This window comes from Rhineura floridana, chromosome 5 (genome assembly GCF_030035675.1).
Source record: "Rhineura floridana isolate rRhiFlo1 chromosome 5, rRhiFlo1.hap2, whole genome shotgun sequence".
NCBI lineage: Eukaryota > Metazoa > Chordata > Lepidosauria > Squamata > Rhineuridae > Rhineura > Rhineura floridana.
The window spans coordinates 58535831-58561467 of record NC_084484.1 but is presented as its reverse complement, the minus strand read 5'-3'; the positions used below and the strand labels follow the sequence as shown (position 1 = coordinate 58561467).

Below are 25637 nucleotides of genomic sequence, written 5' to 3'. Positions count from 1 at the left end.
GCCATAGCAACTACTGTCTCAGCAATTTATAAGCCATAGCAACTACTGCCCTCCTTATAATTGTAGTATGCAATTCAGCCAACTCACCCTTAACAAAAAGCCACAAATGTGACCCAATAATATTTGTCTCTTCATTTTTTTGAGCCTAGCCTGCCAGTAATTCAACATTCCTGGTTTTACAACTGTATCTGTGCTAAAACCTAGACTACCAAAAAAACCCACACTGTAATGTCATTACAATCACATTAACTGAACTTGAGAAATTCAAAGAGTGTAATGGCAAGTATCATAGTGCCATTGTGTGCCACATATGAAAAACTAAAATATTATAAATAGATAGATATTTGGGATGCTGTTTATAGTTCTGTTCAGCAGATCTCAGAAAGGATTTGAGCATGAAACAGAAAGAACACTAAGGGAGCTTATTGCTTTAGCAAAGAAAAAAGATGTCATCAAATGCAATTAATTAGCAGTACAAGGACAGAAAATACAGAGTTCTTTTTCAGACAGTGCATAATTGACTTACAGAATTCTACATCAAGATTTTGTGATAACCAATTATTTTTTAAAAGTTAAAATAGATTCATGTGGAGGATAAATCAATAGAGATTAGACCCAAACGCCAAAACAGACCTCTGGGATCAGAGGAATATGCTCCTGAATACCAGGGACAGGTATTTCCACCTTGATTGCGAGTTTCTGGAGCAGCCTCCCCAAATGTTGTTGGACTACAACCCCCATGAGCCCCAGCCAGCATGGCCAATGGTCAGGGATGATAGGGGCTGTAGTCCAACATAGTGTTCTTGCACTCAGATCCTGCTTGCGGGCTTCCCCCAGGCACCTGGCTGGCCAATGTGAGAACAGGATGCTGGACTAGATGGGCCACTGGCCTGATCCAGCAGGCTCTTCTTATGTTCTTAATATCTGAAGACTCAAGGCTAAGAAAGGCTGTTTTGAAGGCATCTGGTTGGGTGATGTCAGAAACAGAACACCCAATGAGATGAACCCCCTTGGTCTGATCTGGCAAAGCAGTTCTTACAAGTTTCTTACTCTCTTAACTAAGTTCAGCTTAGGAATGAATGTACAGGCCAGTCAAGCCAAGGAAGGTGATTGTCCTAAAGCATAAACGGTCATCTGAAACAATAGTCACTGTTCACTGAATACTAGGAAAGCATTACAAGGAGAGCAGGCTTCTTGGATTATCCCAAGGAGCACTTGCAATAATTTTTAGAGCATTTTGTAAAGTCATTTCGAAACCACCTTTTGGCCCGAACAGGGCCCCCCAAGGCAGTGAACAAAGCAAACAAAGAAAAGCAATTTTAAAACCAGAGCTTCTGAAACAAAGACAAGCACAGTTAATTCAATCACTTATTAAGAACCATTAAATTCTAGAAGAAAAAGAAACGTCTTTACTGCCCACCCAATATCAATCAGGGATGGGGCCAGTCTAACCTCCCCTGGGAAGGAATTCCACAAATGGGGTGCTGCCACAGAGAAGGCCCTATCTCTCCTTTCCCACCAACCAAGCTTCTTTGGGTGGAATATACCTTCTATTCTGGATTAGCAGCACATACCTGACACTCTCCAGGCAACCTTTTCACTTTTGTCTCTTGATTTTTTTCTACTTCAGTTATAGCTGTCAGTATTAATGGCTCTTGCTTGGCACCATACACTAGACAAGAAAATACAGTAATAGTAAGAAAGGCAAACAATTTTAACACACAAAATTAACAATCTCTGGTGTCATTTATCACCTGCCATTTATCTTTCAAGCCCTTTTTCATTTGGGCAGGGGAAGCTGCACTTGCTCAGTAAAAAAAGAGGTACACTGCATGTGCTCTGAATCACTTTTAGCATATCCCTACTGGGGATACTGGGATATTAATGAAGAAATAATTATTGACTACGAAGCCCAGCTACGATTTGAAAACCCTGTTTATAGGTCTAGTTAGGATGAGGGTGATTACATGTCACACAGCCATGCACACACCATCATGTTTTAAGTGGCTATATGAGTCTGTGTATTCATCACAATACATATGCAGAAGGGAATGGTTATTTCCACTTATAATATATAATGTGTAATGCTGCCTTTATTTGTTTGTTTGTTTGTTACATTTATATACCGCCCCATAGCCGAAGCTCTATGGGCTGTTTACAGCAATTAAAAACATTAGTCATTTTCATGAATTTAAAATATTTTGGTTTTGTCCGTTTTTAAAAAAGTTTACATATATTAATTATGCTAAAGACTGAGAACTTTTGCTACAGTCTGTGAAAAAAACAACTTCAAAGTAAGATCCTGTTGAAAATAATGTGTCATAGGCTACATTTTTATGTTATAATAAAACATGGTTTATTATATCAGGAACAAGACTTACACACTCCCTTCTTATCTGGTATAGCTGAGAGGAGAAGGATTTGATTCTATTTTCAATTAACTTCAGCTTGTTATGTCATCCAAACCCAACACACTGTGTTTCAAACAACCCATAGTCATGATTAACCAAACAACTTCAAGCCATGTTATGAAGCTGACTTGTTTCAATGAACCTCAGTTAAGATTCTCCACAGTTTAGGATTTGGATGTAGCACTTAACTGTGGTTATTTGAAATGAAAAGCAAAAGCTTCTGATATAATTCTCACCGCCATGCCAGCATAGGAAAGGAGAGAGACACAATAACCTACAGGCCTCAAAGGAGGCTAGGCTCATCCCCATCACAATAAACCATACTTGTTGGAATATCTGAACACAACCAACAACTCACATTTTAGAGAGAGTGCATTAATAGAGGCTTAATTATTTGGGCAAAATTCACCAAAATGGGCACTGTTGAATTCTTTTTATTAACAAAGTCCTCTGAAAGAGAATGGGGGGTGGGGAAGGAAATAAATAAATCACTCCTACATTTAGGGCCTTGAATGCAGTTTAATTTAACTGATATTTTATATGTTATTGCAGAGGTTAAGGAAAAGTATTTAAACATACTCAGCAGAAAAATTACAGTAATGGGACAGCAGAAGTATGTAATTTTTTATTAATCCAATCATGGATAGCCAAAAGGAAAAATAACCTGCTTTCTTGGTGCTCATTATATAGGTGTTTTCCCATTCAATACATGTTGAAATACAATGTAATTGATAAGGACTTTCTCCATCACTATACTAGTGAGTTTCATGCCCTTCCAGGTTTTAACCAAAGAAACAATTCTACGGTACTTGGCTTTCAAGAGGAAACTCTAATCTAGTATTTCACATATAATGAAATTAGTATGCAAAACAAAACCATCAGATGGGTAATAAACCTTTCCTAAGTCATAGGGCAGCACCAATTCCTATTTATACTGATGCAGTATCTTCATCCACAGTTTCATCAGATTTAGAGTATGATAACCAGATATAGGAAATGACATACTGAGTATTATCAGCTTTAATTCTAAAAGTTAAGTTGCTAGCTCTGATGGTTGCAGAGAGAAACACAGAAACATGCCAGCAGTATCAAGTAAGAGCTCAAAAACTAGAAGAAATTTCTTCATTTGTTATTTGTTCAACTTGTATCCTACCTTTACATCAAGTGGTGCTCTAGGTGGCTATCAATAACATACAAGATAAAATATGTAACATTCAAATCCCAGGAACAAATAGGTAAATCACCAGTAAAGCTGACATAAAAAACCATGAACTGAACAAATTTACAGTGGCCACTATGGGCAGCTTATGTGACAAAGGCCTACCTAGATAAAAATGCCTTTGTCTTCTTTTGGCAGAAAGTCATCAGATTCTAGCCCCTAGTGTCTGAAAGCTGGATTTCATTGTCCTGCAACGCCACCTGTCTGCTTGTCTTTTCTTAGTTAAGTTCTTGGCAAAATGTTCCACATACTTTGAACACATTCAACCTTGGAGGCAGAATTACACAAAATAGCTATTTAAAGTCATTTAATTTACGTTTGGATTTTGTGTGGGCAAATTATACAGGAAAAATATTACTGCTAACCTTAAGATACATTCACACTACCCTTTTCTACCTCACTGAATACATTGTTTCATGTTTTAGACTAAACGGTTCTCACACAATCTCTCCCCAAAAAATAATCTGGCCAAAAATACATACTAACTCAGGTAAGCCTTTGGTATTTCATCCCCAAACCTAGGAACTAGTCCTTAATGTTTCAGCAGTTGCCAAATATCCACGGTCTAATACCAACCCTGCAAGATAGTACACTGCCGCCACTCCTTATGTCCAACCAGCCTGGACTAGGAGACTCCTAAACCTTATCAAACGTTGCTAAAATTCCAAAGAAGCAAGAGCTAAAAACCAGACTCCCTGCTTCCTGAGCCTTAGACTAGCAAAATAACCCAGTAGCAAGCAACCAAGCAGCTGGGAGCCAGATTCAGTACAAAGGCTTTTCCCAAGAAGACACACCAAGTATAACTGAGGCAGATTTATTAAAAAAATAACAATAACAGCAGCATAAAAGAGAACCAAGATACCGTAAGAGATATAGTTAGAAAATGCAGGTAGGAAACTGCGTGGGAATTATAAACCAGAATAAAATAATAAAGCTAACTTTTCCTGGCTCTATACAAATCATAAGAGCTTTGACCCCACAGGAACAAGGCATACAGTACAGCAGGATGAACGCCAAAGTCTTGCAAAGATATCAGACAAAAAAAGGGGGCTAGCTAGCTTTATACTAATATGCACAGCAACTAGAGTGAATCTTGTTAACCAAACAGAAGGTTTCTAGGCTGGCGCTTTTCTGGGATTTGGGTATACTGTATGTTCCCACAGCGGAAGCTACTTTCCCAATTAGCAGGCCTCCTCTCTGACCCTGGAACCTAGCAGACTTGGAAAACACAGGTGTCTCCATCATGAGATCATTTCCAACTACTGAGAAATAGCTTTTCTCAAAAAATCAACTCTGACCCAGAGGCCTAAGCAGAAAAACCATTTTCTTCACCATCCTAATGCCCTTCAGATGTTTTGGACTACCAACTCCCATTAGCCTAACTTGGCTGGGACTGATTGTAAGCTGTAATCCAAAACAGCTAGTGGGCACCAGGTTGGCAAAGGCTGGTATAGGGCAACGCAGCTGTCCAGGTTCCTAAAGAAAAGGCATATATTTCAAAAACAAGAAAAGGACATGCAAAAAGACAAGGCACAGTTACCAACGTCCATAGTCTTAGGCCTGCTGCACACATTACAACGTATTGGTTTAGATCTAAAAATCTATGAGCAGAGTTTCACTCCCTGAATGGGACACTCTCAGCTTCCACAAATAGAAGGGGGAAGAGAGAATACGATTTCTGCCAATACACCTTTCCCCCTGTAGTCCATGAAAATTTGTTTTGAAGGGTTGTGTGAACCTCCAGAATAGCACGGAAGGCAGCATTGCCAAAAGGAATTGGTGAAAATTGTCTCTCCCACTTCAGTTCACAGACACCTCTGTGGCTCAAACCTCTTCCATGAATTGAAGGATTCCTTTGGATCCAACCCATAATTTGGTATAGGTAGCAAATACATTACATACATATATTGATTAAGAATGGAAAGTGCCAACCAGGAAAAAAAGCAGGGCACAGTTTAAGAGTGATGCAGCCACTTTGCTGGTCTAGGTCTGGTATGTGCCCAGAGTCCATCTGGAAACTACATATATGCCTTGAGTTCCACAATGGAAGAAAGGCAAGATATAAATGTAGCGGAAGGAAGGAAGGAAGGTATTTTAATATTGGCCTTTTTCTAGGCCACACATACATCGTCCTTTTCACTGCAGGAAGAGAATAGCTGAGGGTGGGGAATAATAGAGTTCTTCAATGGCCCCTATCACTGCCTGCCCCCCTCCCAAAAGGACTGCAAGCCATCACTGGTGAACCAGATGGAGCTGGAAATAGGCACTCCAAAGCCATGAAGACACCTGGGCTTCCAGCAAAAAGGCCGAATCCAGATATACCCCTTCCCCAGACTACAAACCTGATATTTCAGGAATGCAACTCCACGCAGAACAGGCCACCTAATTCCACATCATGATAGCGGGGGGAGGGGGGCTTTTAGTCTCTCTTCAATAACTTTCTATTTTTTTCAAAATGAAAACTATTAATTGCTAGAGCATTTGTTCTTTTTTCTATACCTATTGACTGAACATCTGTTGGCAATACACTGGATTCTGAAATTTAGGGGATGTAATTAATGATAATTGTTAAAAAGCTACTTTTAACCACTGAGGAGACAATTGCATGCTATTCATTCATTAGATAAATAGGTAGAGGAATAATAGCCTTGGTGCAGGGCTACCGCCATTCTTTTAAAGGCTACCAAATGCCATTCTTTTAAAATGGCTGCCATGTGCCATTCTTTAAAACCAAGTTTGGCAAGGCATTATTTCACCACAAGGGTTGTACTATAGGTGGGAGTAGCACAACTTCTTAGGACTAAGAAAGCAAGCAAACAAAAGTAAACCACACTAAATCATAAGACAGTGGATGGAAGGAGAAAAGCTGGTATAACTGCCTCCAAAGCATTAAAATTAAATCTAAATTAAATTTAAAAAAATTAAAACCAATTTTTTAAGTTCACAAAAATGTAATGGGCACAACATGTAGTGGAAGTTTATCACTATTTATTTATTTAAGGCATTTATGTATGGCTTTTCAGGGAAACCTCACAAAGCAACGTTCAACAGCAAAACCACCAGATTTTTCACTAATTACCTTTGTAACTGAATAGCAGTTGTGTGTTGAGCAGAATGTGTGTTGAGTGTATGGAAAATGTGTAGCTCCCTCAACGATAATGCTATCTTAAATGAAGATGACTGAAAAACATGCAGCAAAATCATGCACGTAAACCCAAAGTTAACCAACATTAATCTTCCTCTTTATTTAGATTAAAAGTAAAATTAGATTGCAATACAGAATTGCTATATTCCTTTTCTCAATTTGATCATCACTAAACTTAATGGTTTATTACAGGAAAATGCAGAAATTGACATAATCACACACAAAAACACTATCTGCCCTGTACATGACATGTAAGACTTCAGCCTAGCCTCTTTAAGGACCTCAGCAAAGAGACAGTTAACATCATATGTAGCGCTAGATATCTCGGCCTAGCATTCAACGCTAACTTTGCATGCAAACCTCACTTTGACACGCTGAAGTTCAAAGTATCCCACTCTGTTCTTTCATTACTTCGTTATTTAAAACTTAAAGGGGGGTCTCTGGTCTCCCCTGCTGTTGAGGTTTTCCGTGGAAAAGTTGTTCCTCAGCTTCTTTATGGGGCTGAGATCTGGGGGCATGCTAATCCTTCAGCGCTCGAGACAGTCCAGAACACCTTTCTGAGATCTATACTTGCTCTTCCTCAAGGCACCCCTGCCCCCCTTTTAAGAATGGAAACGGGCTTACAATCCATAGAGTCTGCTGTTCATGCAGCCCTGGCCATGTACTGGCTGAAGCTCACTAATATGGATGAGGCTCGTCTCCCTAAGAAGTGTTTTTTGGAACAACTCAAGAGCCCATCTCATAACACGTGGTTTATGCGTACCAAACTTCTCTTGGCCACATATGGGATTAGCATGGAAACTCCTCCTTCTTATGTCTCATCGCGAGTGAAACAGCTTTATAAGGAAAGAATATCCTTATATTCTAAGCGATGGGATTTGTTCTCTTCGTCACAGTCATCTTTTTCCTACTGGTATCCTCTCTTTAAAACCGCTTTTGGCATTGAACATTATTTTTTCTTTTTAACCACTCCTCTCTTAGAAAGGCCTTTACAGCGTTACGTTTTCAATCTATGCCTTCGGCCTTTCTGGATGGGAGATATGCGAGGGTCCCAGTTTATTTAAGACATTGTATATGTAATTCAGGAGAAGTTGAGGATGTTGTCCATTATTTATTGAGATGCCCATTGTATAATGCACTTAGGCTCAAACTTTTTTTTCCAATCCGTCACCTGCTGTCAAACAGACCACTGCTGGAGCAAACTTGCGTTCTTCTTGCGGGTACTGATATTTTGTAACCACTCAGGTAGCAAAGTTTGCCCTGGCCGCAGGGAAATTGAGAGCTAGATATTTAAAACAATTGCCATCCACCTCCGAGGTGTCCTTAAATTAGTATTCTTAACTTTAAATCCTCCCCGGGGGTCTTAATATACTCAAATGAGGTGTTATTGTATTTTTATTATGTTGTAATGAGTTTATGAATCTTATCCTTTCTTATCTTAGGATGCTGTACTTTTATCGCTGGTAATTTTAATGTGCTTTTTAAAAATTTCTTCTTTTTGTATTGTATTGTGATGGCCTTTGGCTAAAAACAATAAAGATAATCATTCATTCATCATATGGATTTATGGTCATTAACCGTAATACAATCTGGACTACTACTTGCATTCCTGCATTGCGCAGGGGGTTGGACTTAATGGCCTTATAGGCCCGTTCCAACTCTACTGTTCTATGGTACTAAAGCTAAGCAAAAGCCTGTTTGTCAGTCAAACAGCAGAGCAATATAGGCAGTGGTGTGCTGGAGCCGGCTCGTACGGGCTCGCGAGAGCCGATTGTTAAAGTTTCAAGAATTTTGCGAGCCGTTTTTTAACAGAGGGAGCAGGGGAAGTCTTCTGCTCCTCTGATTGGTGAACGAAAGACATGTGCCAGAAGCATGGGCTTCTGGGCAGAGCTTAGAAAAGTTACTTGTTTGAACTGCAACTCCCATCAGAGCTTGGAAAAGTTACTTTTTTGAACTACAACTCCCATCAGCCCAATCCAGTGGCCATGCTGGCTGGGGCTGATGGGAGTGGCCATGCTGGCTTTTGGCTGATGGGAGTTGTAGTTAGGGTTGTCATATTGCCTGGTTAGCCAGATTTTACCCGGATTCTTTGCATGCCACCCGGCACACGTTTAGCCCTTTAGATGGCCCAGATTCTCAGCTTTAATTAAAAAAAATAATTAAGTTTCTAGGTGGTCCGGTGTTTGAGATATACATAAAAACGTCAGCCACCCCCCCGACTGTTAAATCTTTTTTTTAAACAAATCTGTCCTGTATAGCACTTCATAGCTCAGTCTAACCCCGCCCATTCAGTATTGCAGCCAATCAGTGTGAAGCCAGTTTGGTTGATCGGGGCAGTGTCTAGAAAACCCTCATTGCAATGCCAGAAAATGGTGGTTCTCCCCCCCCCCCCGTTTATCTGAAAATATCATAAATTGGGTAAGTATATACATTTCAGGTTTTTTCCTCTTGTGTGCAGGAGTCAGATCCTGGGCAGTGTTTTCAAAACCTTCCCAATACTTGCTTTTGCGGGGGTAAAAGCATGCTAATCCCATATGCCCAGAGTAAATCCCATTGAATTCAATGGGACTTACTTTTGAGTAGACATGGTTATGAATGTGCTGTAAATTAATGGACTTTTGAGTGAATGTAAAAAAGAACTGTGTTTGTGTTTTAACTCTTTCTGTCCCTCTCCAGTCCTATTTTAAAGCAAGTAGGCAGGTATTACAGTTTTTATTCTGTAGGAAACTAATACTGATTTTTTAAAAATTAATACTGATTTTTCTGCAATGATCAACTGGTTTGACAATAAGCTATTATATGGGCTGTATTTATTTATACATCTGCAGAGAGAGAGAGAGAGAGAGAGAGAGAGAGAGAGAGAGACAGAGAGACAGAGTGGAGTCTTTCCAACAACCCTGTGAGGTACAGTTGGGAAACCAAGGCAACTCACAATAAGAAATAAATCCCTTTAAAATCCAATAACCATAAAGCAAGAATAAACAGTTGGAAAACAGCCTAAAGAGGCATGATTCTGAATTTTGGGTTGGGTGAATGAAGTTTATTTATTTATTATTTGATTTATATCCCGCCCTTCCTCCCAGTAGGAGCCCAGGGCGGCAAACAAAAGCACTAAAAGCATTTTAAAACATCATAAAAAACCGACTTTAAAATATTTTAAAACATGTTTGAATTTTTTTTTTAAATCTTTAAAAAAACATCTTTTTTAAAAAAGAAAAGGCTTAAAAACATATTAAGAAGCAATTCCAACACAGACTCAGACTGGGATAAGGTCTCAACTTAAAAGGACAAGTTGAAAGAACAAGTTCCTTATCACTTGAGGCTGTAGTTCTCCACACACATCCCAGTTTGAGTAAACAAACATCAGATTGCACGATAAATATATTTACAGATTGTGTAATTCATAAACATATTTGATAGTCATGTTTATATAAATATTTCTTCATACTGTGTCTCAGTAAGTATTTGATTTCACACTATGGTTGTAGATGATTTTTTCCTCTACATTTTAAGTGTGCCCTTCTTCCTGGGGGTGGTCATGGTTCTCCGTTGTTTTCATCCTGAGGCGAGGATAGGCTGAGAGATGGTGAGTAGCACATTTAAGGTCTCTTCACCTCCCCCCTTTTTTTATTTGTATTTATTTTATATTTCTCCAATATCTTCCCCTGGCTTTTTATGTATTTTAAATATTTTTAGATTAAATAAATAGGAAATCATAATTGTGAACCTCCCTAAAAGCAATTTACCTATCCTTATGTTTTGGCAAAGTGATGGTGTGAAGGCATGCTGGTAGAACAAGAGACCATGTTTGAGGCATGTTATAAGGTGTTTGAGGACTCTGTCACACATTACTTTTTGAGACCTGTAGATTCATGTTGGAAAGAACACATGCACGTATTGAATAGTGGCTTGGGTGCTGTTTTTTCAGTCTACGCTGCATGCATAGGGAAGGTGATACATCATTTGGCAGCTAGCGTCTTAACATGAGAATGAAAAACATTTGGATCACCATTCACTTGTTTACTTTTCTCACTATTGAGACCACTTCATATATTACTTTTTCATACACAGAAATTAAATCTTTGTATAGGAAAAAGTATTTTGTAAAATATGAAGGACAGTGGCTGCCCAGTCAGTATAACCACTGTACAATATGTACTCAGCCACTGTAATTACCTTTTTGTTTTGAGTGCCCTGTTGTCTGGGTCTTGGTTCAGGTGTGTATCCAACTTTGATGTGCTTATGGAAGGGGTGTGCAAGTAGTGCCCCCCCCAAGTGTGGAGGCTTGGACAAACATTGTGTTATGGAAAACCAAAGTCTGTGTGAAAGTACATATTTGGGAATGCCATCAGTGTAATCCTAAACACACTTAATAAATAATATCGAACTTGCACGTCATAAAATATTTTACGGTCATGTCCATAAGCACCAGGAGGGTAGTCGCCCAGGGGGTCTTAGTCCCTCTGCTTTTTTGGGAGCAGGGTCCCTATGTCTCCAAGCATCCTACAATCAGCATGAAAAGGGAGTGTGTTAGTCACTGAGAAGAGTCTTCTAATATGCTTCCTTGCCTTTCCTGCTGATTGGAACCAGTCAGAGTGAAAGGAGGTGAGTCAGCCACTGAGAAGACTCTTCTCAGTTGCTAACGCTCTCCATTTACATGCTGATTGGCTCCTAGAGATGTTTGTTGTTGTGAGAGAATGCATTAACAAAGATCTCATTCTTAATCCAGGAGCAAAAAAGGGTGTATGTGGCTGCAACTATCATGAAGGGACTCTGCACTTCTGAATTTTCTACTAAACAACTGATAAACACCTATGTAACTTTGTGTCTGGAGACTTATTATTAAGAATCACTTTCCATAATTGTAAGGAGGTATGTCCACACACATGCATCCCAGGCACCTAAATGAGGGGTGAGAGCAGCATAGGGACATAAGCAGATGTCTTATACCAGGGGTTCCCAAACTTTTCTTCTACATAGACCACTTGAAAATTGCTGAGGGTCTGAAAGTATCTGAAAATTTACTATGGGCATATGCAAGATAATTAACTCCCATTAGTGATAAGAGCAAGAATTTATAATTATTATTTTAATTTAAACAAGAGGCTTATCAGTACTTTGAAGAGGTTGTTGTTATGTGCCTCCAAGTCGACTATGACTTATGGCGACCCCATGAATCAGCGACCTCCAAGAACACCTGTCATGTACCACCCTGTTCAGATCTTGTAAGTTCAGGTCTGTGGCTTCCTTTATGGAATCAATCCATCTCTTGTTTGGTCTTCCTCTTTTTCTACTCCCTTCTGTTTTTCCCAGCATTATTGTCTTTTCTAGTGAATCATGGCTTCTCATTATGTGTCCAAAGTATGACAACCTCAATTTCATCATTTTAGCTTCTAGTGACAGTTCTGGTTTAATTTGTTCTAACACCCAATTATTTGTCTTTTTTGCAGTCCATGGTATGCTCAAAGCACTCCTCGAACACCACATTTCAAATGAGTTGATTTTTCTCTTATCCGCTTTTTTCACTGACCAACTTTCACATCCACACATAGAGATTGGGAATACCATGGTCTGAATGATCCTGACTTTAGTGTTCAGTGATACATCTTTGCATTTGAGGACCTTTTCTAGTTCTCTCATTACTGCCCTCCCCAGTCCTAGCCTTCTTCTGATTTCTTGACTATTGTCTCCATTTTGGTTAATGACTGTGCCAAGGAATTGATAATCCTTGACAAGTTCAATGTCCTCATTATCAACTTTGAAGTTACATAAATCTTCTGTTATCATTACTTTAGTCTTCTTGACGTTCAGCAGTAGTCCTGCTTTTGTGCTTTCCTCTTTAACTTTCATCAGCATTTGTTTCAGATCATTTCTGGTTTCTGCTAAGAGTATGGTATCATCTACATATCTTAAATTACTGATATTTCTCCCTCAATTTTCACACCTCCTCATCTTGGGCCAATCTCGTTTTCCATATGATGTGTTCTGCATATAGATTAAACAAATAGGATGATAAAATACACCCCTGTCTCACACGCTTTCCAATGGGGAACCAATTGGTTTCTCCATATTCTGTCCTTACCCTAGCCTCTTGTCCAGAGTATAGGCTGTGCATCAGAACAGTAAGATACTGTGGTACCCCCATTTCTTTTAAAACCGTTCCATAGTTTTTTGTGTACACAATCAAAGACTTTGCTGTAATCTATAAAGCACAGGATGATTTTCTTCTGAAATACCTTGGTCCGTTCCATTATCCAGCGTATGCTTGCAATATGATCTCTGGTGCCTCTTCCCTTTCTAAATCCAGCTTGGTTGTTAAATATTTACCAGCACACCACTGAATATAGGGATAATTTAGGATAATGCATAAACACCTTACACATGAGCATTTTAAGCATTTAAATCACTATACAAAATTAACACATGTTAAATACTACATTAGAGAATGCCAGGATTTGTACTTTTCAATATAAAAGTCCAAGGTGCATGTTAAATCTTTTGCATCTAACTCTCCTTGTCACATGACAGATAAAAAGGGTAGGGCTTTCACCACCTGGAACCTTATAGGAGCAAGGAAGAGTTGGAGTATATATTCTGTAGCAACTTGCCAATGGACAGGTTTTTAGATTTATAGTAGTAGTCAGCTAGACAAATATTGCTTATTGCAAATATATAGTTGCAACCTAGAAGCATACTGCTTTATAGACAAGTCATTGCTTGCTCTGAAATCAACACACACAATGAAAAAAAGAGGGCAGGGGAAAAGAAAAGCAAATTCAAGACATTTTATTTCTCTCACATAACCTCTTCTAATTTATGTAGAACTCAATGCTGCATGCCATCTTTAACTCCTGTATTTTTTTAAAAAAGAAAGACATGGAAAAATATGCATCTTGAATAAGAAGAATGCGGGTCATTTTTCACTATAAGATTTATGAGTGAGAAAGCACTTAATGAAAGTCAAAGGACTATTATTCACCAATTATGTACACAGTGCATTGTATCATTCTGTAATGTTTGTAGTAAGACAACCAGCAACATATTAAAAATGCTCTGGATATAACACTGCCTATTTTTTGTTCAAGAACTTGCATCAGTAACAAGAACAAAATTATGTAAACTTACCATCAGGATTTTTGAAGGTCAGTGTGATGAACTTGCTAGCAACCATGAACATGAATACGACCCAAAAGCATGCAGCTAACAGCAGCCACCGGCGGTGCATGATGTCTCAGATACAAGCCATATAACTTCTGCTGGCTTCTGCTTTTCCAAAATCAAAAAAATAAAACAAAGCTATTGTTATGCATTTCTATCCTGCCTTTCTATCAATAGCATATCCATGGCAGCTAGCAGAATAAATATCAAATGCATCATAAAGCTAACAATAAGCCACAAGTATACATTTTCAAATTTTAAAATAACAGAAAACTATGCACAATGGAAGGTTGAAATGGCTAAGAGGAAAAAAATAAAAACCCAAACCTGAATGCAACATACAACAGCTGAGAAAGGTGGTTGCCTGATTCGCACATCTCCCTAACCCAGGTGTGGGGAACATTTGGCCCTCCAGATGTGGCTGAACTACAACTCTCATGAGTCCCAGACAGCATGGCCAATGGCCAGGATGATGGGAGTTGTAGTTTAGACACATCTGGAGAGCCAAAGGTTCCCTATACTTGTATAAAGCCATAGTTAATGTTTAGCTATGGTTTAATGTGAACCAAAAACATGCTGGTGCACACTGCTCAGAAGTCCCCATTGCTCCTTACTTGCTCTTGGCCATGGCACACCAGAAGCAGAAAACCACAAGCTAAGAGCAAACCCACAAGCGAGAAAATAAGGGTGGCTGTAACCCAGATTTGCCTCAAGTCTTAAACCAGGAATGGCTATTAATGCTGTTGGACTATCATCAGCCCAGCCAGCATAGCTAATGGTCAGCAGGAGAACCACAAAACACACAGGGTCCTGGTTTTTCCCAGAATCCTAGGTGTGTAACCCAATACCTAGCAGACTTGTTCAGCCTGAGATCTCCATCTTACAACTGAGTCTACAAGCTTACCTTACAGCTACAACAACCAACCTAATTTGTGAACTTTTTTGTTTTCTATTTTTCTACCCCCACACCATTGCTTTGTGCAACATCTTGCCTAATGAAGAGCTCTGACGAACTCGAAAGCTTGCCACTATTTTGTGACATTTCGGTTGGTCCCAATAAAGGTTGCCCAGCAATGGATTTTTGAACACTTAAGCAACAACTCTCATTCATTTCAACAGGGATTACACAAGATAATTCTCAATGGACAGTATTATTATTATTATTACTATTATTATTATTATTATTATTAAAACATTTTAGCATCATGTACCCTGGTTCAGAATGGATAGATTTGTCATTATAAAATAAAAGTTTAGTAGAGGAACTGTGCTAATCTCTAGTAGCAGAAGGACAAAAAGAATGAAGATGAGATTAATCAGTTTGTTGGGAATACTATATATTTTTGTAACTGGTTCTAGAGCAAGTTAGCCCCATTGATTTCAGTGGGAATAATGCATGATGAGTTGTTCATGACAAACTTACATTGCATTAATTTCAGAGGCAATAAAGTGTGACTGTAAGAGTGTTATCAAACATCACTACTCCAGTTGATGGCTGGAGAAGGTTAAGATGGTACATAGTTACCTCTTTGCTAGTGGAAAGGAACACTGCTGGTGGGGCGGCCGGACCTTCACCATGGCAGAGGGCCCAGTTTTGCGGAAGGCTGTTAACAGAAGTCCTTCCACTAGCAGTACTCAAGGGAAACCCACAAGCAAATTGCTCAGTCACTTCCTCTGGAACCACTGTGGCCAACACAGATTCCTATTTATGGAGCATTTCAAATATGCAAAGTGAGTTTCCAGGTGTCTCTTATAAAGATTCCTCACAACCATCCCTTGAGGCAGATCATTATATTTAATTTTACAAATGGGGAAATGAGAAAAAAAGAGTAAGATACTTTCTTAACGCTATCTACTGAGCTTAAGGCTGAGAAGTATTTCAAGGGTGAGAAAGCTCCTATATGGAAAGCATATTTCCTATAAGAAAATAGCATACAATTCCATGATGAGCATGGCATCTGACAACAGCATATGAAGGTATTCTACCCCTTAACATGGAAAGTCCATTTAGCTGTTATACCTAAGTGCCACTGATATATCTTTCTTCCATTAATTTGCCTAATATTGTAAAAGTTATTTGGCAAGTAGTCATCACTGTATCAAATTAATTCCAATGGCTGATTATGCAGTGTATTAAAATGTTTCAACAAACTGACTGCCATTCAATTTCATTGGATGAAAACAAGTTCTAGAGCTGTGCAAGAGCAAAATGCCTCCCTAGATACCCTGTACATATCATTCATGCTTCAGCTTCTTTCACTTCCCTCAGAAGATATTCCTACAACACCTTGATTATTTTAGACTGCAGTCTTAGGGAGTAAACCCCACTGAAAGCAGTGGTACATTTCCAAGTAAACATAGATAGGGTTATGCTGCTCACTGCTCTTTTCAGCTGGGATGACAAAATTTCACAGTGTTATGCTCATCTTGGCCATGTACAGATTTATATAAAATGGCAATTCTAGCAGTTTTATTTTCAATTCCCTCCTAACAATTTCCAATATTCAGTTTTTAAAATTTTTATTACTGCAGTACACTGAGAGGGCAAATGTAACACACCCTCTACTACAACCTCAAGATCTCTTTCCTAATTAGCCAAAGCCATGTATGGCACACACACCTTTCTCCCCACAGTGAAGTGAGCACCTTTTTTTTGTCCCCATATCTGATATTTAACACTGTACAGTTAAAATGAATGGAATCCATCTGCCATTCTTCCTTCCGCATATTCAGGAAAACTGCACGTGTGCTCACTTGTCATATATCATAATTTATAGACAGGTTACACACTTAGGCAAAAGTGCTTTCCTTGTGGGTGATTTCATCATGCCCCAAGTCAGGATTTTCCATCCCTAAAAACTGTAGCTCAGTGGTAGCTGCTTTGCATGAAGAAAGTCCAAGGTTCAATCCCTGGCATCTCCAGACAGGGCTCGGAATGTCCCGTTTGAAATCCTGGCCAGCGCTGCCATTCAGTAAAGACAACACTGAGCTAGATAGACCAACGGTCTGACTCTGTATAAGTCAGCTTCTTGTGTTTCTATTCCGTTTTAAAAGGCAAAACCAAAGTCGCCCCGTTAACAAATGGGGTCTGAAGAGCGTACTACTTACTCCGGAAAACGTGCCCGGGGCTACTTAGCTTGTCAAATAAGCAAGCCCCTCTGGGGTAAGCGCAAGCCATTCACTCCCCCACAGAAGAAGGCCAAGAGCCCGAGCTCTTCCAGGACGAAGAGGCGCCTACTCCGCCGCTCACCAGCTACTTCCCAGCTGTGCCACTGCGCAGCCACACCGCCGCCTCCTTTCTCTCCGTCCAAGAGATGCCACGCTGAGTAGCCTCTTCTCCAGGCCAGAGTTGCTCAGCGACCCGGAGCCGCGTTCCCCTCACGCATTGCCCGCCCACAGCTCCGCTCCTCCAACACTAGCACCAGGCCCTACCCTGCAATGTGCGCCGGGAACAGTCTCCCCTCATGAGGCAACGCAGACAGGCAGCCTGGACGGCAGCTGCATCACCCCTTACTTCTCTCTTTCTCCCCCCCCCGTTTTTCGGCTCCGCGGCTGCAGGCAGCAGTGGGACCGCCCAGCCGCCTTTTCTCTTCAGGTTCGGTTGCCTGGCCCTGCAGCAGCAGCCTCGACACCCTCTTCTTCCATACTTCTGCGCCGCCTCAAAGGTGTCTCCTTCGCGGTGCACGAGCTGCGCAGCCCCCCGGAACGGACAGACAGCAAAGGAGGCGAGAAAAGAAGAGAAAGGGGGTGGGAAGATGCGATTGCCCACCAGCCACGCAGCAGCAGCAGCAGCAGCAACGCCACCGGTCGGTCGGTGGGTGGGGGGTGATGGATGTAGAGAACCTCCCGAGAGCTATGCTGACTCAGCCCCAAAGGGGGCAGCCGAGGGAGAGGAGCTGATGGGAGGATGCAAAGCCGAAGCTAGAGTTTTGTGGCACCTGAAAAGCTAAAAGGGTGCTCATTTACGCAGGCGTGCAAGTTTCTGTACTGCTGACTCAAACAGAAATTTTCTCTAAGCGGTGAACAATAAAAGAAAATGACATAACGCAATATAAAAATTCAAGAGGATTAGCAACTATTTAGCAATCGAATTAAATAATAATAGAAAGCTGGTCACACTTCAGATAAAGTTTAGCTCATTGGGCTTGGTAGGGAGGAAGGCAAGGAGGCCAACAGTGGGTGGAGCCAGTGATAGGCAGAAAAATGGAAATGAACTGCCTTCAAGTCGATTCCAACTCATGGCGACCCTATGAATAGGGTTTTAATGATAAGCAGTATTCAGAGGTGGTTTACAATTGCCTCCCTCTGAGGCTGAGAGGCAATGACTGGCTCAGGTCACCCAGTGAGCTTCGTGGCTGCATGGGGATTCAAACACTGGTCTCCCAGGTTGTAGTCCAACACTAACCATTATGCCACACTGGCCAGAGCCAAATTCTTGTTTTGTTCCCATCCTCTTCCTTGCTGAGTTTTACAAAGGCATACTGAGACGGGTAGCACAATCCAAATAGAGTCCACAGAGCCAAGCAATGCTCCCCAAGAACCACCTTCTGGAGCTGGTCATCCAAGTAAGAACGGAACCACCGCAATGCAGTGCCCCTAATGCCCAACTTGGACAGTCACCCCATAAAGATACCATGGTCAACGCTATTGAAAGCTGCTGAAAGATCAAGGAGGATCAACAGAGTCACACTCCCCCGACACAGGTCATAGTACAGGGCGACCAAGGCAGTTTCCATATCAAACCCAGGCCTGAATCATATTGAAATGGATCTAGAAAATCCTCCAAGAGTACCTGGATCTGGTTGGCAACCACCCTCTTGAGAACCTTGCCCAGAAAGGGGACATTTGCTATTGGTCTAAAATTATTGGGATCTTCCAGGTCCAGAGAAGGCTTCTTCAGGAGTGCTCTTACTACTGCCTCCTTCAGGCAGCCTGAGACCACACCTTCTTGGAGAGAAGCATTATCTCCCTGGCCCACCCAGCTGTCCACTCCTTGGCAGATTTTATCAACCATGAAGAGCAGGGTCCAAGATACAAGTGGTTGCACGGACCCAGCCATGACCTCAGGCTGCAGCAACTGAAACTTATCCAATGACAGACAAGAATGCGCTCCAGACACCTCACCTGGATCATCAGCATCAACAATGGAGTCCAAATCCTCAGCAGCATTGGGTGCCTGGGTCCCACAACCCAAAGCAGGGGCAGATTGCAGAGCAGAAACTCCACCCTCCCATCCTAAGGGACTTTCAGCGGCTCCTCTGGGCTGCAGGGGCCCTCAGTCAGGGCCCAACCTGGCCACCCACTGGCACCAGGCCTGGCTCAGTTGAAGAGAGAGATTTCTGGTTGGCTTTTCTCATGCCTAATGTGTTTTCCAGTTTGTTCTAAATAAAATGGTTTGGTCACCATCATTTGTGTAAAAAGTACTTCTTACACCACAGTATTATTGTTCTACACACTCTGTCTCCCCATACCAAACTGACAAGAGCAATCAGTACATTTACACAATAAATCACAGGTTAAATCAAGCTGCAAGCACCATTTCCATCAACTGTATCAACAAGTTGTCAGACTCACAGGATCTAAAAATAAATGCATCTCCCATCATGTCTTTGAATCAAACCAGTCCCTCCTTCTGTTTCAGCATAATTAATTATCCTATTTATTCCATCAGCTGCTACAGGAACAGAAAACAAAAAATTTAAAATAATAATTGTAAGTAATTATACCAAGAAAGCCAGTGTGGTGTAGTGGTTAAGGTGTTGGACTATGACCTGGGAGACCAGGGTTCAAATCCCCATGCAGCCATGAAGCTCACTGGGTGACCCTGGGCCAGTCACTGCCTCTCAGCCTCAGAGGAAGGCAGTGGTAAACCATCTCTGAATGCTTACCATGAAAACCCTGTTCATAGGGTCATCATGAGTTGGGATCGACTTGAAGGCAGTCCATTTCAATTATACCAAAAATGGTTTAAGTAAAGAAAAAGGTACAAAGAATATTTATTGTATGAATAGTGTCCAGTGGTGCTCACTCTAAGAAACAGGAAGTTCAGTGAAATAAAAAATTAGCAAAAAAAAGAAAGAAAAGCAAACATAATCAGGGAAGACAAACACAGTCCTGTGGCCTAGTTAAAGCTGTGTGAGTGTGGCCTTCAAAGAAACATCTCTGAGCATGCTCAGAGTGAACTTCAGGGTAGCCCTACTAAGTTCTATACTGAGGCTGCTGCTGTGTAGCTCTCATAATAACAGATGGAGTAGGGGACTTCCCAACAGGGGTTGGAACGGCCTGGAACACAGACCCCATCCTTCCAAGTCACATAGCTTTTCTGCTTAGAGACACATGCCATAGCTATGGACTGGCTGAATAGTACAGAGGCCTGAATGGCCAGAGAAAAGGAGACTGACAGAAATGCCTCCCCAAGTCTCTGGAAGTTCATAGAAGTATAAAATGTCCATGGGACAGGAAAGGATGTGTGTCTTTGAGGGGGGGGAATTGCTTGACATTCTCTTCGGAAGAACTGTGCCCCAGTATTATTACTATTATTTTATTATTATTTATTAGATTTATTAGTTGCTTGATAGCTGAAGTTCCCCAAGCAATTTACACAATGTTAAAAAAAAAAACAGACTATAACACATAACAATAAACAACAACAAAAGAGTAGCCCTAGTGAACAAACCAGATACCCTGTCAGAACTTGACAAACCAGAGAACTGGGGTTTATATATTTTATACATTTTTATCTCACCTTTCTTCCAAAGGTCTCAAAATGGTGAACAGGGTCTTCTCCCCCCCCCATTTTATCCTCACAACAACCCTCTGAGGCAGCCCTGTAGCCAGCCTTCCTGGTTAGGTGGGCAGCCACATTTCTAGAGGGGAGCATTGCGGGGGGGAGAGAGGCACATAGCTCCAGCCAATCCCAGACACACACAGACTGGTGGAGCAGACATTAGGGCCAAGCCAGGAGACAAGAAAGAGAGACCTTCCCCATCACTCCTCCATCCAGAGAGTGCTTTAACTTACATTAATCTTACATAATCCAATTTTAACTTGGATGGCTTAAAAGAGGATTAGACAAATTCATGGAAGATAAGTCTAGCAATTGCTACTAGCCATGATGGCTCTGCTCTGCCACCATAGCCAGAGGCATTATGTTTCTGAACACCAGTTGCCAGAAGCCACAGGAGGGGGAGAGTGTTCTTGCACTCAGGTCCTGCTTCTGGGTTTTCCATGGGCATCTGATTGGCCACTACGAGAACAGGATGCTGGACTAGATGGGTCACTGGCCTGATCCAGCAGGCTCTTCTTATGTTCAATCAGCTGAGCTGTCTCACCCTTTTTTGAAAAAAATAGAGGGCAAAAGCCAAGATGCTAGAAAAATAGAAATTTATTGTGTGTTCAAACCCGACGCATTTCAGCCTCTAGGTTTTTAGGCCTTCATCAGGGGCTATAAACAAATAAAACAGCATGGACAAATTTACTTACATAAACATGTAAAATCATACATATAACATCTCTAAATTAGTCTATGATATATACAATATATACAATATATACACACATGCTTTATATTCTGTTCTTTGAGGAGTTTATACTGTTGTAAGCGGTCTGCTCATTTGAACTTCTCGATAGCCTGCAATATAAGTCATAGACTGATTTAGAGATGTTATATGTATGATTTTACATGTTTATATAAGTAAATTTGTAATTAAGTTCTTCAGCTGGGGTAAGAAGCTAGCTGGGGATGGTGGCAGGGTGTCACTTAATGTATAAATGATGAATTGGCTAATAGTATGTGTTGTTATGAAAACTGGAGCGTGTGCAGGGAATAGACTAGATTTAATGGTTGTTGGATGTCCTGCCTGTGAATGGAAGACTTTTTTCTCTTCACAGAAGGTACTGAAATCCAACAGAGGCTCTCTACAGGAGGACTGGAAGGGAGGTGTCTTTTGCTGATTCCCCCTTTCTCATGAAGATCCCCCATGCCACCTGACATGCTGCTCTGGAGAGTCCCTCAGTCCTTCAGAACAGATGTTTAGGGGGCACAGGAGAATGCAGACAGGCAGGAGGAGGAGGAATTTGCAAAAATCACCTCTCTGCCCTCTTCCTCCAATACGAGCAGAATTCCACTGAGTGCAAGTGTGGATCGAACAACCCATTAGAAAACAAATGGCATGTGCTAATTGAAGTACTAACTCATGACATCTCAAAGGCTCAGGAAATAACAAGTTAAAAGAAACATAAAAATATTTAAATAAGCAAACAAAAAACCACTTATTTTTTCCCTAAACTTTCCATTTTGAAGTGCAACATTAGTATAAAAACTTACCAAACTCACATGGAAATCATATGTTCTGAAACATGTCCCATTGGATTCAATCTCCAGCAATACATTGGATAGGTTTAAAATACATTGTGGCGATTTCTTGCCATCTTCAACTGTCAACCTATCTATTTCCCACTGTTCCAAATAATAACCAGCCTCTGCTTCTGCTCAGTGCCTTGCTGCTAGTCTGGAATTGAAAACCTTCTCACTAAAGCAGGCTATTTTCAGAGAGTTCTTCTGTGTGCTCCTTTCATACAACCCAGCATATTTTTTGCCTAGCTAGTAAGACAGGAGAATTTAGGTTTAATTATAGTAACTGAATTTATATAATTGAATTGATAGTAATTTTGTTTGCTTGTTTGTTTAAAAGCATTTACAAACAACTTAATATTTGAAAAATATCTAGGCAGTGCACAATATGACAAAACCAACCATATCATTAAACCAAACTTTAAACCAATTAAAAATATGTATAAAAACATGTAAGCAAAGAAAACAGGAATTTGGGGGATTCAAACTCATAACAAGGGTCCATCCTTAGGGGTCAGGGAAAGCCTGGGCAAAGAGATGTTTGAAGCAACTGATGTTAGAAGCAAGATGTTTGAAGCAACTGATGGTTGCTGCTTCACGTATGGCAGAGGGAAGGTAACTTAATGAAGTTAATGATGGTAACTACAGCACATCTTTCCTAGAAGCATTTTTCACATGACAAACTAATACAGTAAACCTAAGTTCGCTCACAGCCAATCCCAGATGTCACACTCACAGTTTTTTACCTGGACTGCCTTCAAGTCAATCCTGATATGGTGACCCTATGAATAGGGTTTTCATGGTAAGCAGTGTTCAGAGGGGGTTTACCATTGCCTCCCTCTGAGGCTGAGAGGCAGTGACTGGCCCAAGGTCACCTAGTGAGCTTCATGGCTGTGTGGCGATTCAAACCCTGGTCTCCCAGGTCATAGTCCAGCACTTTAACCACTATACACATAAAATTGTGCAACCTAATCCTATGCATGTCTACCCAGAAGTTTCCACTATGTTCCCAGGCCTTACTCTCAGGTGAGAGGAAAACTGCAGCCTTAGGTGTACATCTTAAAAAAAATAACCATGTGGTCCATAGTACTTTATTTCATTACATTTCATCCTACTTTTCTTCCAAGGTGCTTAGGCTGGCATACATCCTCCATCCCCACACTTCATCCTCACAACAGCCTTGTGAAGGAAGTTAAACTAATGACAAAGGACTTGAACCTGGGTCTTCTCAATTAAGTCCAACTCTTTAACCGCTGCACTACTTGGGCCAACAAGCTGAGGCTTAATTCAGACAACAGAGATTCTGATTGTCAGTAGACAATCTAGGATTGGGAGTACAGTCTATTCTGGGTGGGGTCATACTCTTCCTGAAGGATCAGGTCTGCAGCTTGTGGGTATGTCTGGTTCCAGCATTGCTCCTGGATTTTCCAATGGCTGCTGTGGCCAGGAGTGCCTTTGCATCACTTGCACCCCTTCTCAGAGAAGATGGATTGACTATAGTGACAGACATACCTATTATGCCTCTTGACTCCTGGAAAGCATCATTTGCTGCTCCACCTCAGGCAGCAAAACGTCTTGGGCTAAAGCCCTGAAGCCGTTGTGAATCACATTTCTGGAAAACTCAGTTATGCATACACTAACTTTTATTGCAATCCACGATCCATATATGTGCATGTGTGTGTTTGTGTGTGTGTGTTGCATTGCTGAATCAGGCTTCTACCTTCATTTCGGAAGCAGCCACCTATTTTGTCAGAGACTAATCAAAGTTGAGATAGTAGGGAGATGGGAGAAGAGTTTATATGAAGTCTTTTGAGGGTGATAATTGTTGTCTCTTTTTCCTTTCCATCAAATCTTTTCACTTTGCAAATACATGAGTGCATGTGGCTGAGGGCAGAAGAATTGGCAATCTAATTTCCAGTATCGTGGTCTCCATAGGGAAAGTGCGGGAAGTACAAGACCTCCCCATTTGTAAAGTAAAACTGCAGCTCATTAAAACTGATGTGCTGGCAAGGCCATTGGCAATGCTGAATTCTCAGTACACACCTTTGCAATGTAATATGTGTGAGAGAAACATATTTTGATGCAAAGAAACATCTTACATTCCTTATGTAATTAAATTGCCCTTTTAAAAAAGAACAGAGAAGAAAGAAGAATAAGAATTTAGGCTCAATTTTTATTGACATTCAGCTAGATGAGAAACAAAGGGTTTGTTCCAATATTTTTCAACCATAAAATGCCTCCAGGCAGGAATGATTCCTCTTGGCTAAATGCACATGAAATTATTTGTCTGAATGGGGCACCCGGTCATCAGAATGAGCATGATTCTCCTCTAGAATTAGGTCCCACAAAATATGAAAAGGGATGGCAGAAGTAAAGTGGACTGCTAAATCATCTACCAGTTGTTAGTAAAATTCTGACAGGCTGATATCCAAAAGCAAAATGTCCACAGATGTGTATCTGGCACTTTCATTGTGTAGCTTCCATCGCAGGCTAAAGATGCACCTCTTTGCCCTAACCCTTTGACACCTGTGAGAGAGTTATTTTAGGACCCAAACTATTCTTTTGATTATATTTCTTTCAAACTGATTTTAATATTGCCTTTTCAAATTGCTGTAACCTGCCCTGGAACCTTATGACAAAGGGCAAGTAAGAAATCAAAATGATATATCTATCTATTAGAGTCTGCAATGAAAAGTGATGAAAAGGCATTTATGCCTGGGACTGGATACAATCAGATCAGCTTATAGAATCTTCAGGTAACATAGGTGGTTACTGTTGTAGTACAGAGGATCTCAGACTGTGTTCCACAAGCTCCTTTCAGGTGGAAATGTTGTGGAACAATCATGAATATATGTACTTGTCCCAGATCTTGACTTATTTCCCCCCAACAATGGAGATCAAGGCCATTTTGATCAGGGCCAGATTTATCAAGCAGGCTAATAAGGCTCTGGCATAGGCCCATGATTTTCATAATTTGGTGCTGGCACAGGCTGCTACTTTCCCCCTACATATTTACTAATTAAAGGACTGTTCTCAGCATCTCAGCCGAGGGGTCTTGGTTTTCATTGCAGAGCACCAGTTTTGACAATAATGCTGGTGCTGGGAGGAAAAAAGGTTTAAATGGTCTGCCAAGACCCCCAGAAATTTGGTTTTCACACACACATAAACCACATACACACAGTTTGAGTACTGCTGCCAGAATTATATCTGCACGTTGCCCCTAGGGCACTGTATTTGTATCCCCTTCACCTGGTCTGGAAATATAGAAAGCACTTAGTGGAGGCTGGTCTAGTAGGGCAAATGGGGCACTGCCCTGCCAACCTCAGCCTGCTCTCAGCCACCCCAACTGCC

The 25637-nt window shown here is 40.9% G+C and overlaps 2 protein-coding genes across 3 annotated transcripts in view; one reads left to right on the top strand and one right to left on the bottom strand.

Annotated features, from left to right (window-relative positions):
• CHST10 (carbohydrate sulfotransferase 10) overlaps positions 1-17988 on the bottom strand; it is a 32095-nt gene extending 14107 nt beyond the window's left edge. The window contains exons 1-4 of one of the 2 annotated variants that reach the window (XM_061626850.1): positions 17042-17988; positions 15459-15635; positions 13901-14038; positions 1575-1672 (exon numbers count right to left, since the gene is read on the bottom strand). In XM_061626850.1, coding sequence (XP_061482834.1) covers positions 1575-1672; positions 13901-14000 — 198 coding nt within the window. In that variant the 5' untranslated portion in view covers positions 14001-14038; positions 15459-15635; positions 17042-17988. The remainder of the gene's footprint in view (positions 1-1574; positions 1673-13900; positions 14039-15458; positions 15636-17041) is intronic. The other variant, XM_061626849.1, reaches the window with a different exon arrangement.
• Positions 1-25637, top strand: part of RPL31 (ribosomal protein L31) — a 277352-nt gene that overhangs the window by 3973 nt on the left and 247742 nt on the right. The window lies entirely within an intron of this gene.